At 39.7% G+C, this 15,809-nt stretch overlaps 1 protein-coding gene across 1 annotated transcript in view; it reads right to left on the bottom strand.

The window, feature by feature from the left end:
• LOC140482243 (polypeptide N-acetylgalactosaminyltransferase 5) overlaps nt 1-15,809 on the bottom strand; it is a 73,495-nt gene that overhangs the window by 12,251 nt on the left and 45,435 nt on the right. Inside the window, exons 5-6 of the mRNA XM_072579376.1 lie at nt 5,246-5,365; nt 3,472-3,589 (exon numbers count right to left, since the gene is read on the bottom strand). Coding sequence (XP_072435477.1) covers nt 3,472-3,589; nt 5,246-5,365 — 238 coding nt within the window. The remainder of the gene's footprint in view (nt 1-3,471; nt 3,590-5,245; nt 5,366-15,809) is intronic.

The raw sequence follows: 15,809 nt of genomic DNA, 5'->3' as shown, positions 1-15,809 counted from the left end.
GTTAGTAAGTTTGCTGATGACACCAAAATTGGAGGTGTAGTGAACAACAAAGAAGGTTACCTCAGATTACAATGGGATCTTGATCAGATGGGCCAAATAGGCTGAGAAGTGGCAGATGGAGTTTAATTTAGATAAATGTGAGGTGTTGCATTTTGGGAAAGCAAATCTTAGCAGGACTTATACACTTAATGGTAAGGCCTAGGGAGTGTTGCTGAACAAAGAGACCTTGGGTGCAGGTTCATAGCTCCTTGAAAGTGGAGTCGCAGGTAGATAGGATAGTGAAGAAGGCATTTGGTATGCTTCCTTTATTGGTCAGAGTATTGAGTACAGGAGTTGGGAGGTCATGTTGCGGCTGTACAGGACATTGGTTAGGCCACTGTTTGAATATTGCATGCAATTCTAGTCTCCTTCCTATCGGAAAGATGTTGTGAAACTTGAAAGGGTTCAGAAAAGATTTACAAGGATGTTGCCAGGGTTGCAGGATTTGAGCAATAGGGAGAGGTTGAATGGGCTGTTTTCCCTGGAGCGTTGGAAGCTGAGGGGTGACCTTATAGAGGTTTATAAAATAATGAGGGGAATGGATAGGATAAATGGACAAAGTCTTTTCCTTGGGGTGGGGGAGTCCAGAAGTAGATGCATGGGTTTAGGATGAGAGGAGAAAGATATAAAAGAGACCTAAGGGGCAACTTTTTCACTCACAGGATGGTATGTGCATGGAATGAGCTGCCACAGGAAGTGGTGGAGGCTAGTACAATTGCAACATTTAAAAGGCATCTGGATGGGTATATGAATAGGAAGGATTTGGAGGGATATGAGTCAGATGCTGGGAGGTGGGACTAGATTGGGTTGGGATATCTGGTTGGCATGGACGAGTTTGACCGAAGTGTCTATTTCTGTGCTGTACATCTCTATGACTCTATGACATTTATTTAATCTGTCTATCCCTTTGTAGCCATTTTGTGCCAACCTTGCCATTTTGCTTCCCATCTAATTTTATACCATCTACAAATTATTACATTCAGTTTCAGATCCAAGTAATTAATATATATTGATATAATAAAAATTGCTGGTTGCCTTTTGAAAATGGCTCCCTTATCTCAACTCTGACTCCTATTTGTTAGCCAATCCTCTACCTTTGCCAATATGCTACTTCCAACACCATGGGCTCTTATTGTATTATGTAGCGTAACATGTGGTACCTTATCAAATGCCTTCTGAAAAGCCAAAAACATTACATCTATTGCTTCCCTTTATCAAACCTGCAAGTTATCTCCTTAAAGAATTCTAATAAATTTGTCAGGCATGAAGTCATAAAGCCATGCTGATTCTGCTCGATCATATAATGCATTTCTAAATGAGCCGCTACGACATCTGTGATAATAAACTCTAACATTTTCCCAATATTAGATGTTAAACTAACTGGCCTATACTTACCTGTTTTATATCTCTTTCCCTTTTAAAAAAAAGGTATTACAGTATCAGTTTTACAATTCTCTGAGACTCTTCCAGATGCTAAGGAAATTAGATACTACATGTGCATCCACGATCTCTTTGCTATCTCCTCCAATAGTCTAGGATGGATCTACCCAGTCTAGGGGCCTCAGTTAGTTTCCCTAGTACTTTTTCTCTCCTAATAATTATTCCATTTACTTCCTCTCTTCCTGCTGCCCCTAGATTATTTTGTAATTTTGGAATGCTATTAATATCTTCTACTGTGAAGACTGATGCAAGGTATTCATTCAACTTCTCTGCCATTTCCTGGTTCCTCATTATTATTTCCACAGCCTCATTTTCTATGTTCAATTTGGGTTCTCTCTTCCTTTTTATATAGTTAAAGAAGCTCTTAGCTGTCCATCTTGATATTATTTGTAAGTTTACCCTCAACTTCCTTTTGTTTTGGTGTTTTTTTTACTTCTTAAAACTTTCCCACTCCTTTGGATTACTACCTATCCTTGACATATTGTACGTTTTTTCTTTCAATTGCTCTCCTGGTTAACCATGGTTGGCTTAACCCCTTCTTCGAGTCCTTTGTTTCCTCACTATGATATATCTTTGCTTTTAACCCTTCAATATTTTTTGATGCAGGTGCCATTATTCCTCAACCTTTGCTGCTAAACTCTTTTTCTGGTCCACTCCAGCCAGCTCTGCCATCATTCCTTTGTAATTACCTTTATTTATGCTTAGCACAGTTGTTTTGAATGCAGGTTCCTCATTCTCAAACTGAATACTAAATTCTACCATGTTATGGTCACCTGTTTCCTCAGGAATCTTTTACTCTGCCACCACTTATTAACTCCACATCGCTACACATCACCAGATCCAAAATAGTCTGATCCATGATTGGATCCACAACATATTATTTCAAGAAACATTCCTCAATAAATCTTATGAATTCTTCCTCAAAGCTATCTCTACCAATCTGACCATTCCAATCTGCATGAAGGTTAAAATCCTCCATGAATAATGTACTACCTGTGTTACGTGCCCTCACTGTATCCTGATTTATTCTCTGTCTCACTGTATATCTACTATTGGGAGCCACTCAATCAGTCTCAAATCCATGTTTGTTGCCTGAGCATGTTGTTTTAAAATTTATTATGATTATGTATCCTCCAGAGGATCAATGTCATGAAGTTACTAATTAAACATGCCTCTTTGTACAATATTATTTCCTCAATTATTTCCTGAACATATTTCTCCAGGAAAATTCACGAATGTATTCTACAAACTCATCTTCCAGATTATATTTGACAACTTTACTCATTCAGCATGTATAAAAACTGTGGTAATCACATTTTTACACAAATAGCATGAGGTTTAGAATAATATTCACAGCACAGATTTAACTTTCATTTTGGCTGAGGTAGACTTGGGACCTATTTCCACATCTTGACTTTAAAATGGGAAGAAAGCTATGGGAGAATTAACACTCTGTGGGACTTTGTCACAGGCTCAAGATCATTACAGAAAGAACCTTGCCCACTGTACATGTCAGAATAATTCAAATTATATAAAATTTTCTTCACTATTACACTGGTTGTCTGTCATTAAGCTATGATTTTTCAGGTATTCCTCGGTTCTAGAATAAATGAGGCTTTTGACTATGTGTACTTAATGATGATATCATTGTAAATATCCATCTTTCTGCTCAGTACTTGATCACTTTGATGTAAGGTCAACAATCCTTACTATTAGCCTTGCTTTAAGGTGATTTTTAAAAATGCATAATTTTCTAAAAATAAAACACAGGTAGGCAAGAGAAACCATGACTTTCTGAATTAGAAAGTACCTCTGTCCAAAGATTGATACACTCACGCCTAGAAATTATGGTCTACTTCAGCTCACCTTTTTATTGAGGACAGGTTTTGGTTCTCTTAAAATGTTAGAAAATTACATTCAGCTCTAAGTAATAGCATTCACGTTTGACAATAAACATAATATGGGCTCCTGGTGAAAAGTATATGATGGTACCTTAAATGACAGCTCCATGTTTTCTCCACCCCAGACCTCCAAACCTGCATCGTACGTACCCAATTCGTAAAAATATTTTTTGTCAATTGAAAATAATCCTCCTGCCATTATTGGACATCTAAAACAAAAATAATTATAGAGTTAAAGCAGTGTTATATATTTCATTGGCTTTCTATTTTTGTACAATGTAAAAATTGGTGGAATGCAGCATTGTCACTGCAATCATAATTTCACCTGGATTTCCCCAAACACAGCATGTAGCCAGTATCAAGGAATGGTTCCAATGTTACTCACTCTCTCAGACCCTTTCAGTTATTAAACACCTTTCCTTGCAAATTGACCAGAGGAAATTAATCCTGTCGCAGAAATATACTGAATGAGATAAGAACTAGGGGCAGGATTTTCCGAGAAGTGGCAATCTCATGCAGAATACCACTCTGCCCCTTTTTTATTTACAAGAGAGGTCTACATTTCTGCAAGGAGATCTCACTTCCAAGTAGGGTTCCTTCAGAAGTGCAGAGCCGCACTGTCAGTCTGACATAATGCAGAACTGTCAGAGGAAGGTAAGCCATGTACCTTTTTCACTGTAGTCAGCAGCCATACTTTGAAATTTAAAAGACCTGACAGCTACTTCGACAGCTGCTGTCAAATGGTTAGTACATAAGGTAATTGTGATGTTAGGGTACTGGGAGGGTAAGATGCCCAATGGTAAAAGGGATAGGGTGCCAAGTAAGAGTGTCAATGGGTAGAGGTGTGGTGCCAGGGAATAGGGTATCAAATGGGTAGAGTACCAGGGAGCCAGGAAAGTAGAGTATTGGCTGGGGTGTGGGTAGGCTGACAAGTGTGTCAGGTACCAAGGTACAAGGTGATCAGGTGAGTGATGAGTGTTTAAGGTAGATTGAGGTCCATGGGAGAAATTAGGTCTGTTGGGGAGTGGGAAGGGTGGGTGTCAGCTATGGGGAGTTTTGGATCTGGTAGCAGGTGGCTTGGGTTGGATCAGTTGGGTTGGGGAAGGGGTGAGTTTAGGTGTGGAGCTGGGAAGAAGGGAGCCTGCCAAGTGGTGGGGTAAGGAGTATCAGATAAAGTCTGGAAGCGAGGGAAGTGAGGTTCAGCTGGGGCTTGTCAGAGGTCGGGTGATGTTTGTTCTGTCTGTGTTAGGTATGTATAGGGTCTGTTGCACAGTTACTTAGAAGTTAGACTATATATTTAATAGTCCGACCTTTCATAAGTAACTACTCACTTAATTTCATTAGAATCCTTCAAATTCTCCAACTTAAACGGAGAATTTCAGATGGATTCAGGCATTAGGGAATTGCCCAGCAGAAACTTCTATTTCATGGGCAGTTTCTTTGCAGTGCACTACAACAGGTATATGCACTGGGTCTCCCACCTATGCTGGAACAACTGCTGTCTGGCCATCAAGAAATCTGGGCATAGATTGTTAGGGTTAGGAAACAAATACAACCGGCTGCTAGAAGAATAGGGCAAGAAACAATAGACTAGCATAGCAGGAATAAACAGAATATGCCAAAATGCAGTCTATGTTTAAAAGCAAATACTGAGCAATAACTTACATTAGATAGTTAGCAAATAGGATTTGTAGGATTCATCAAGTTATAATGTAACATTATCATGGAAGTGGGTTTTCATGATATTTTCGCCCTGGCTTTATTAAGAGCTCAAATGAGGAGTTTAGAGACAGAACAATTTCAAAGATGATTATGAGGAATTGCAAAAATAAATTTATTGACAATTATTTTCCCTATTAATTTACCTAATTGGGTCCATTTCTTTTAGATTATATTTTTTAATAACTTCATCAGGTATCGCCTTCCACTCAAAATTCATGGGCCAGGTAAATACTCCCCGCAGAAAACCACTTACTCCTACGTAGCTAAAGTAGAAACAAAAGTTTTAGACATTAACACACATTACTGATGCACTTTTGAATGAAGACATTTCTAGAAACAAATAGCAGAGGCAATTCTATTAAAGTTTTAAAAAAAAGCAAAATAACAAGCTGTAAGTCCATAAACATTGTCTTAGAAAGTCAGTAAGAACCATCACATACTTCAAAATTTAATTTACTACAATGATTCCATGCAGATCACAATAGCAAGAGCAGAACATTACTTTCATGTGAGCGGGTTGGAGCAAGAACTACGGTTTTACATAATTGTAAAAAGGTGCGTGAACTCATTCTAATCTGTTCGGAAGGTCAGTATTTTTTATAATGACATAGTCTGTAGAAACACTGTTCATGTGTCAGAACTAAATTCTGTTGATTAATTGCTAATTGTAGTGGTCCTAAAACTTCCCACAATTCAATGTACTGTATTGCTGTCAACCTACATGAAGTTGGACAAAGTTAAAAAAATCACACAACACCAGGTTATAGTCCAAAAGGTTTATTTAGAAACACTAGCTTTCGAAGCACTGCTTCAAAACATGAAGCTGCTCATTCTGTGGCTAGTTTAGATTCCTACTCAGCAATACATTCCATGTAGCATGCTAATACTATCTAACTGCAGGACTGGTTCTGAATACATCCTGCAAATTGTTACTGCATTGTTCCATACCATAAAATTTGTTCACCTGTTTTCAGTTTCTTCAGAATCAAGAGATTTCATTCTGTCTCTTGGCAACTCTCACTTGAAGTACTAGAGCATTTAGATTAGATTAGATTCGATTAGATTTGTGGGCGGCACGGTGGCACAGCAGTTAGCACTGCTGCTTCACAGCGCCTGAAACCCGGGTTCAATTCCGGCCTCAGGTGACTCTCTGTGTGGAGTTTGCACATTCTCCCGTGTCTGCGTGGGTTTCCTCCGGGTGCTCCGGTTTCCTCCCACAATCCAAAAACGTGCAGGTTAGGTGAATTGGCCATACTAAATTGCCCGCAGTGTTAGGTGAAGGGGTAAATGTAGGCGAATGGGTCTGGGTGGGTTATGCTTCGGTGGGTAGGTGTGGATTTGTTGGGCCGAAGGGCCTGTTTCCACACTGTAATTGATCTAATCTAACTATAAGCATTTGTTTTAAAGTAGCGTAGCACTTCTCTCCATTGCTGTTTCCCCCATATTTCTCCCTGCTGTCTAATTATTACCAAAAGACTACTTGTTCTTAAAATAAATGCATTATATTTTAATGACTACTGTCCATTTAAGAGCTTACCAGATTTAAGAAATTTCACTTTCCACATGAGGAGATATTAAAATTCAAAAAAGGAGCTAGATGCCAGATTTGATGAAGCATGTAATCTTTATGACTGGTGCAGGATTTACCAAGTCAGGAACAGATGCATGCCTAATTATTAAATGTCAGTATCAGTGCTTTTATGTCAATTGTTATTTGTCCCTTCTACTCTCTTCAAAAAAAGCTTTATTTTAATCTCATCGAAAAGAGAATAAAGAAAAAGGGGCAGCATGGTGGCTCAGTAGTTAACTCTACTGCTTTACAGCATTAGGGACCTGAGTTTGATTCCAGCCTTGGGTGACTGTGTGGAGTTTGCACATTCTCCCTATGTCTGTGTGGGTTTCGGTTGAGTGCTACAGTTTCTTCCCACAGTCCAAAGATGTGCAGGTTAGGTGGATTGGCTGCTCTGAATTGGCTGTAATGTCCAGGAGTGTGCAGGTTTGGTGCATTAGCCACAGTAAATGCAGGGTTATGGGGTTAGGGTGGGATGCTCAATGGAAGGTCAGTGTGCACTTGATCGGCTAAATGGCCTCCTTCTGCACTGTAAGAATTCCATGATTCTAAAGAAGTGATTTTTCAAGGAACCCTTTAACTAACAGAGTTCATCTCACAGATGATAATACAGACAAATCCCTGTTGAGTGACCTACTATTAAAACTCTGCTTGTAATTTGACAGCTGTGTCAAATTCTCGGGTATTTGAGACAATCTCCAAGATCTTCAAACAATCAACCACATTCTAAACAAAATAACCCGCACCATTTTAATAAAAAGTAAATTTGCACCAACTCCTAAAATTTGCACATCTTATATGAGAATCCAGGTTCCAGATCCACAACTTTGCCAAAATCAAAATTGATTGTTTCTTGAGCTGAATTGTAATTGTGTACCAAGGTTAAATGAAATCCATCCATTTGATTTTGAAGCATATTAATTACTGACAAACAGAGAAATGAACAGCATGAAAACTTTACCTCAACTCACCCAGAGTGTGAAAAATAATAGATTCAAGTGCATTGCGATTTGTGTAGGAGTAAATGAAGATTGTGTTAAAGAGCTGACTCTGAGATCATCTTTCCAAACAGTGATGCACCAACTGTTCAGTCTGAAGTTGTTATGATCTCAGTTGATGGTAGAATCAGACAAGTCAAATCACATAGTGAAACCTGGCTTGACAGACCATAAATTTTACTTTTTTAATTCGCTTTCCATGGTTGTCAGTCACTGAACACATTCACAAGAAGCTGCTAATGTACTTTTAACAAAGGAACATCAAAGTTTATTACACACAAAGGAGGAAAAAAATATAAGAATTATTTGAAACAAATATCTCAAATATAGATTCAAATTTTTTATTCTCAATAACAACCTTACAGACATGTTGGGATGGCACGATAGCTCAGTGGTTAGCACTGTTGCCTTACAGCACCAGAGACCTGGGCCTGATTCCAACCTTGGGTAAAAACAATAACTGCAGATGCTGGAAACCAAATACTGGATTAGTGGTGCTGGAAGAGCACAGCAGTTCAGGCAGCATCCAACGAGCAGCGAGATCGACGTTTCGGGCAAAAGCCCTTCATCAGGGCTTTTGCCCGAAACGTCGATTACGCTGCTCGTTGGATGCTGCCTGAACTGCTGTGCTCTTCCAGCACCACTAATCCAACCTTGGGTGACTGTCTGTGTGAAGTTTTCACATTTTTCCTGTGTCTGCACAGGCTCCATCGGGTGCTCTGGTTTCCTCCCACAATTTTAAGATGTGCAAGTTAGGTGGATTGCCAATGCTAGTGTCTGCAGTGACTAGGGATGTGCAGGCTGGGTGGATTAGACATGGTGAATGCAGGGATAAGGTAAGAGACTGGATCTGGGTGGGATGCTCCTCAGAGGATTAGTGTAGAATTGATAGACTGAATGGCTTCTTTCTGCACTGTAGGTGATTCTATACTCAAAGTTAATGAAGAAAGACTCCGTTTCCACTTTAAAATTTCTTTATCACTGTAAATTACAGTACATGGTTGTTTTCCGGCAAACATCTATATTCACTCGATTTTAGCTTCTTTAGTCAATGTCTTATAACAAAATTCTTGATCAAACCAACACAGTTCACTGAAGAATTCTTTTCTTCTGTCCAGACTGTGTAAGACTTCTAAACTGATGACACTTCTCTTTGAAAGAAACCTGAACATCCACTGATTTCAAGCTGGTTCTTTAACAGTTTTAAAAGGGAATTTGGTTTGTCTCAGTGTCAGAGGATATTGTTCTGCTTGGTAACAGCCCATTATTTCCTCTTTTCTAGCTTTGTTTTCTAAAGCACTGAACTATACACCTGAATGATTTTTAAAGACCTAATTTAAATGCATGTAAACTAATTTCCAGACACAATCACAATCTGAATGAATTTAAAACTACATTCTTCGCTTGTTAACAATCACAGTAAAGAAATGAGAAATTATACTTCAATTTTAATAACTTGCACTTGCAAAGCTATCTTATGTAGGAGAATGGGTATGGGTGGGCTACTCTTTGGAGGGTCGGTGTGGACTTGTTGCGCTGAAGGGCCTGTTTCCACACTGTAGGGATTCTAATTCTTAACATAAAATAATGCCTAATGCCACAGAAAGGCAGTGGAAACAAAAAATTAAAGAAATGATGGTGAATGAAACTTGGTGCATAACGTTATCCTGGCAACAGAAGTTTCTGGAAGGTGAATGGCAGAGGCTAGCCAGGATAGTATCAGAACTGTCAGAGGTAGCAGGTGGCAAAAATAAGAATGAGAGTTTTGGTAGCAATGGGACTCAGGTTTAGTCGTAGGTTACTAATAATATGAAGATGGAAATGGATTGCAAACAGTTGGCTTCAATCTGACGGAGATAGAACTGGGAGGGAGAGAATGGCATTTGTAGTGTTAGGAGTTAGGAATGGAGTCAATGGATTTAATAATCCCAATGTTTAAAAGGAGGAAACTAAATGTCAAACAAGTGGGTTAAAAGACAATGACATTGACAGAGTCATGCAGAGGTAGAGCTGGGTGTTGTCAATGTACATATATAATCTGATGTTTCATCAACTTTTGCCATTTAGGAACAAAAGAAATAGCAAGATTAGACCTGTTCTGCCATTTGATGAAAAACTCCACGGAAAAATGCCCCAGTCTGTGCTTATAACTCAAACCTTCTATCTCAACACCATTTTTTTCACTATTGCCATAATACCTCATGGCGTAACATCTAGAAACCTATCCATTACTGTTTTGAACATGCTCAGTATGATTGAACCTTAAAGGACAGAGTATTCACCACCTTCTGAGAGAATCCATCACCCCTTATTCTGAGTCTTGAGTGTTACCTCATGCTGCCGTCAGGTAAACATTAATTCTTGTATTCTTAAAATGAAATAAAGAACAGCAGGTGCTGGAAATCCAAAAAAAAGGGAATAACTCAACAGATCTGGAATCATCTGTGGAAGGAAAATTTGAGTTAATGTTTGAGTCTCGTGATCCTTCACTGTAAGAATGCTGAATGTCTCAGTGAGGTGATGTTTCATTCTTTCAAATTCGAGAGAATACAGGTTCAGTCACCTCAATCTCTCCTCAAAGGACAATCCTTGTATCTCAGGAATCAGTCAGATAAACCTCAATGGCAAGAATATCCTTCTTTAGATGAGGAGTCGAAAATTCAAGATGGCGGCAGCAGACTTGGCAGGGTCTGGGCTCCTGTACCCAAACTGGTCCTTTTCGTCCACCTTTTCTTCACTTTTTTCTCTTTTCTCTTCTTCTTTTCTTAATTTTTTTTAGTTTTTGTTTCAACGTACTTTCTGAAGAGAGCTGTTTTGTTAGGAAAGTGGCTTCAATGGAGTCTGGAGCAGTGGTAGCTTCAGATGCAGCATGGCTCCAGAGTTGGCCGGCTGGTAAATGCTGGAACAGCACTCTGCTTCCGCATGGCATGGGCTGGTGTAGCCCGGAGCAGACTCTGGCGGTGGCATGGCATGGGCTGATATAGCCTGGAGTGGGAGACTATTGGCTATATGGTGTGGGGTGGAGTATCCTGGAGTGGGACTCTGGCGATGGCATGGCATAAGCTGGTGTAGAACAGTGGCAGTGAAGAAGAAAAAGTTGGATTCTCTTTAAGTTATCTTCTTTTTACTTTAAGTTAATGAGAATAGCATCAATGCATGGGAATAGTATAAACATCTCACTGTATTTCATATCGAATGTGACAATAAATGATTCAATTCAATTCAAAATTGTACACAATACTCTAGATGCAATTTCACACAGATACTATGCAATTGCAGTAAGACCTCTTTACTTTTTGCAATAAGTACCGTTTGCCTTTCTAATTTCTCGCTGTATCGACACTTTAACTTTCAGTGATTAATAAACAAGAACAATCAGGTGTCTTTGGATACCAACAGTTCCCAAACTCTCACCATTTAAGAAATATTTGGCATTTCTGTGCTTTCTATCAAGTGGATAACTTTACATTTTCCACATAATATTCCACCTATTTATTTTTACTCACTTACTTAACCTATGTAATTCCCTTGAAGCCTCTTTGCATCCTTCTCACAACACATACTTCTACCTTGCGTAGTCTCATTAGCAAAAAAAATTGAACTATAACAACATTTAGGCCCTGCCAATAAATCATTAATTATATATTGTGAATAACTAAGATCACATGCTGATCTCAAGATACTCCACTAAAAACAGTTTGGCAACCTGAGAATGATTTGTCTATTGTCTCCTTTCTGTCTAAACCAGTTCTCAAATCATGTCAGTACATTAGCTCCAACTCAAGCAATTTATTAGAGTAACAGAGTCATACAGGTTAGAAACAGGCCCTTTAGTCCACCATGTCTATGCTGGCCAACAAAGCTCCAAACTTTACTAATCCCATTTACCTGCACTTGGTCCGTAGCCTACAATGCCCTGCCATTTTAAGTGCACATCCAGATTCTTCTTACATATTGCAAGGGTACCTGCCTCCACCACCCTCTCAGGCAGCACATTTCATATTTGTATCACTCTTTCGCTGAAAAAATGTTTGCTCGAATCCCCTCTAAACCACTTACTCCTCACCTTAAACTTAGGCCCTCTGGTCTTAGACATGTCTGGCATAGGGAAAAGATTCTTATGATCTACCCTAAATATGCCACACGTAATGTCTCAATCAGATCCCCCCTCCACCTTCTCTGCTCCAGGGAAAACAAACTCCAGTCTCTCCTCATACATAAGACTTTCCATCCTAGGCAACATCCTGGTGAATCTTCTCCAATGCAATCACTTTCTTCCAATAGTGCGGCAACCAGAACTGCGCATAGTTTCCCATCTCTGGCCTAAGCCATTGCTCTATAAAATTGCAACAAGACTTCCCTACTCCTATATTCTACACGCCCGCCAATGAAGGCAGGCATAACACCTGCTTTCTTCACCACCTTGTTTACTTGTTCTGACACCTTCAGGGATATATAGACTTGTACACCAAGGACCCTTTGTTCCTCAGTGCTCCTAGGGATATGTGCAAATCCTTCCCTTATTAGACGTTACAAAATGCACCTCACACTTTTCAGGATCCCATCAGCTATTGCTCTTCCCAGTTTACCAGCTAATCAATATTTGACTGTGGCCTGAGACTAACTTCCTCATTATCAATCGCACCATCAATTTTCCTGTCACACGCAAACTCACAAAGTATACCTTCTACTTTTATATCCAAGTGGTTAAGGTACATAATAAACAACAAAGGCCCTCGCACCAATTACAGTGACACATCATTGGTCACAGGCTTCTACTTACAAAAACAACCCACCATCAATACCTTTTGCCTCTTACTTGCAAGCTAATTTTGGATCCAGCTTGCCACCTTGGATTACATGAGCTCTCACCTTCTGGATGAGCCTTCCATGTGGGACCTTTTCAAAGGTATTACTGAAGTCCCCATAAACTAAATCAACTGCACTTTCCTCAATTAAATTAATCAGATAGGATCTCCCTACATCAAACCTGTGCTAATTCCTGCCTTTCCAAGTGTTGATGAATCCTGCCCTTCAGAAATTTTTCCAATAATTTTCCCACCACTGACTTCAGACTAACTAGCCTGTAATTATCATTCTATCCGAGCCACCCTTCTTGAACAAAGGAACCACGTGAACTATCCTCCAGTCACCTGTGGCCAATGAAGTCTTCAATATCCCCACCAGGACCCCAACAATCTCCTCCTTTGTCTCCCATAGCAACCTGGTATATATCTCACTAGTCCCTGGGGATTTATACACCTTTATGCCTACCAAAACATCATATATATCCTCTTTATTTAACTTAACATGCTCCAGAGCCTCACCATCCCAAATAAAATCTCCAGCAACAACATCTTTCTTTTTTGTGAAAACAAACAAGAAACATTCATTTAAGACCTCACCCATATCCTCTGTCTCCACGTACAGGTTGCCCCTTTGGTCTTAAATAGGCCCCACTCTAATCTCCTTACTCTTAATAAACTTATAAAATCCCTTGGGGTTTCACTTGTCCGATCCAGCAAAGATATTTTGTCCCATCTTCATCCTCTTGCTTTCTTTTTTAAGCACCCTCCTACACTCTCTTTACTTCTGAAGGGATTCTCTGTTCTTAACACTCTGCACCTAAAATATGTTTCCTTTTTTACTAGTATCTATCTCTTGATATCTCTTGACATCCATGGTTCCCTGGACTTGCTGCAGTTGCCCTTCACTCTTAGAGGAACATGCTGGCCCTGAACTCTCACTTTGTTACTTTTAAAAGACTTCCATTTTCCAAATACAAACTTACCTGCAAGTAGCAGCTTCTAGTCTATGTTTGCCAGATCTTGTCTAATGATACTGAGATTGGCCTTCTCTTAATTTATGCATTTAACTTCTGCACTAACCTTATCTCTTTCCATCATGACTTTTGAAACTTAGAGTTATGGTCACTATTCCCCAAATTCTAACTCTTGAGACTTCAACCACTTGACTAGTTTCATTCCCCAGCATTGTGTCTAATACTGCCCTGCCTCTACAGTCATGGAGTCAGACAACATGGAAATAAACCCTTCGGTCCAACCAGTCCATGCTGAACATATTTCCAAACTAAATGTGTTCCACCTGCCTGTTCTTGGCACATATCCCTCTAAGGTTTCCGATTCATGTTTCTATCCAAATGTCTTTTAAATGTCATAATTGTACCCACATCCACCACTTCCTCAGGACATTCATTCCACATGCGAACCACCCTCTGTGTAAAAGATTTGCCTCTCATTAAATCTCTCTCCTCGGACTTTAAAAATGTGTGCCCTCATCTTGAAATCCTCCATCCGAGGGAAAAAAAACATTCTATCTAAATCTCTCATTATTTTATAAACTTCTACCAGGTCACTTCTCAATTTTCTACGCTCCAGTGAACAAAGTTCCAGCCTTTCTTCATAACTCAAAACTTGCTTACATGGTGACAATTTCATAATTCTATTCTGAACACTCTCCAGCTTGATAATATCCTTTTTATAACTGGGCAACCAGAACTAGACACAGTAATCCAGAACAGGCCTCACCGATGTCCCATATAACCTCAAGGAGGAGACGGTGAGGTCTGCAGATGCTGGAGATTAGCGTTGAGAGTGTGTTGCTGGAAAAACACAGCAGGTCAGGCAGCATCCGAGGAGCAGGAAAATCAACATTTCGGGCCAGAGCCCTTCGTCAGGAATGAAGGGCTCTGGCCCGAAATGTCGATTTTCCTGCTCCTCAGATGCTGCCTGACCTGCTGTGCTTTTCCAGCAACACACTCTCAACCATATAACTTCAACCTGACTTCTCAACTCCTATACTCAAAGGACTGAGCAATGAAGGCAAGTGTGTCAAATGCCTTTTTAACCACTTAGACCTGACCTTAAAATTCTCATCCTTGTTTTCAAATTCCTTCATGGTTTTAGCCCACTGTGGTTTAGTAGTCTCCTCAGATCCCAGCACTCTCTAAGATATCCATACATTTCAAATTTTGAATTTGTGGACTTACAATTTTAGATTAGATTACTTACAGTGTGCAAACAGGCCCTTCGGCCCAACAAGTCCACACCGACCCGCCGAAGCGCAACCCACCCAGACCCATTCCCCTACATCTACCTCTTCACCTAACACTACAGGCAATTTAGTATGGCCAATTCACCTCACCTGCACATTTTTGGACATTCAATTGCTCCAGTTTTCTGGGCTTTCAAATGCCTGGGTCCCAAACACTGAAATTCCCTCTGCATATCATTTAAGCTCTCCACCTCACTTAAATCCTTTAAAGCACTCCTCAAAGTTTATGTCTTTGACCAAATAATCATTATCATTGCTATCATACATTGATTAGATTCCCTACAGTCCACATGGACCCTCTGAAGCGTAACCCATCCACACCCATTTCCCTCTGACTAATACACCTAACACTATAGGCACTTTAGCATGGCCAGTTCACCTGACCTGCACATCTTTGGAATGTGGGAGGAAACCAGAGCACCTGGGAGAAACCCACGCAGACACAGAGAGAATGTGCAAACTCCACACAGACAGTCACTTGAGGCTGGAATTGAACCTAGGACTCTGGTGTTGTGAGACAGCAGTGCTAGCCACAGAGCCACTGTGCCACCCCCTTATCAAACTCTTGGGAAGTGCCAGGAACATTTTATTACACCTTTTTTTTGTGAATCTAAATGCCTAATTGTGTTCTGAGGAAGTGTCACTTGTCCCGAAACGTTAACTCTGATTTCTCTCCATAGATGCTGACAGATTTGTTGAGCTTTTCCAGCGTTTCTGTTCTTGTTTCTAATTTACAGCATCTGCAGTTCTTTTGACTTTATGTAATATATGTGGAACATTTTGAAATATAGAATATATTGCTTCTGCATGACTGTATTACACAATGAATTGGTGAGATTGAAAAAAGAGCCCCTGAAGCCATTTGCAAAAAAGTATTTTGACCTTTTTTTCGGCTCACACCAATCACATATCTAATCACCATGTTTAAAAAGACCTACATTGCTTGTTATCCAACAATGCCTTAATTTTAAACTTTGCATTGTTGTTCTTAAATCTTTTGTAGTCTTGCCCTTCCTTACCTTTGCATCCTCCACTAGCTGTATAATCTTCCAAGATATGAATTCA

The sequence above is a fragment of the Chiloscyllium punctatum genome, chromosome 10, assembly GCF_047496795.1.
Source record: "Chiloscyllium punctatum isolate Juve2018m chromosome 10, sChiPun1.3, whole genome shotgun sequence".
NCBI classification, from domain to species: domain Eukaryota; kingdom Metazoa; phylum Chordata; class Chondrichthyes; order Orectolobiformes; family Hemiscylliidae; genus Chiloscyllium; species Chiloscyllium punctatum.
Note: the sequence above shows the minus strand (reverse complement) of the source record. Positions and strands in the feature narration are given on the sequence as shown.